At 42.6% G+C, this 683-nt stretch overlaps 1 protein-coding gene across 1 annotated transcript in view; it reads left to right on the plus strand.

Moving 5' to 3' along the window:
- Positions 1–4: 4 nt before the first annotated feature.
- The window catches only part of LOC118323152, a gene marked incomplete at its 5' end in the record, with an annotated part of 3,115 nt that continues 2,436 nt past the window's right edge, over positions 5–683 (plus strand). The window contains 1 exon segment of the mRNA XM_035655084.1: positions 5–683. Within this exon segment, the coding sequence (XP_035510977.1) occupies positions 5–683 (679 nt within the window).

Consider the following 683-nt stretch of genomic DNA (forward strand, 5'->3'; position numbering starts at 1 on the left):
CAATTCAATCAATGATTTGATGAGGGTCAACTTTGGTCCATCTGTGCCCAAACACAGTCTGATTCTGCTCCACTGGTTTGCCAACACAGTTGACATTGACAATGACAATTTCATAAGACTGACCTTTGACCCGAACAGTGGAGACTATGGATCACATCATTACAACAACTATGAGAGGATCTTGCCTCGGGGATACCGGTACTACACTATTGGAAATCTCTATCAAGAGACATCCATGCAACTTCCAGCTTATGTTGTCAATCCCCCAACGGAGTATTCAGGAAGAAACAGGGACAGGATCATAATTAGAGTCCGGGAGCAGAACACACGAAATGGAGCTTTGCGGATAGACGAAGTGTATATCACACAGCATTACGACACTTATGGCCTTCAGGGGACACTATATGATCCAGATCACACCTACCAGATCACTATTTACCTCTTAAGACAGATCAGAGAGTTTTCTGTGGGACAAAACCAACGACCACTGTCGCATCTCAGAAACCATTTTGGACAAAACATTGAGGATTTTCAGTTATTGCACATCACAAATACATGTGGTAACCTTGCTTGCCTTGGACTGCTGTTGTGTATTGTGTTCCAGGAAAGATACTCATTTAACCTACAAGGTTACTTTAACCAACAAAGCAACAGAGCAGAAAACAGACAAAGTCATTGGGATC

Source organism: Morone saxatilis, unplaced genomic scaffold, assembly GCF_004916995.1.
Source record: "Morone saxatilis isolate NCDOM2014 unplaced genomic scaffold, NCSU_SB_2.0 Contig14, whole genome shotgun sequence".
NCBI lineage: Eukaryota > Metazoa > Chordata > Actinopteri > Moronidae > Morone > Morone saxatilis.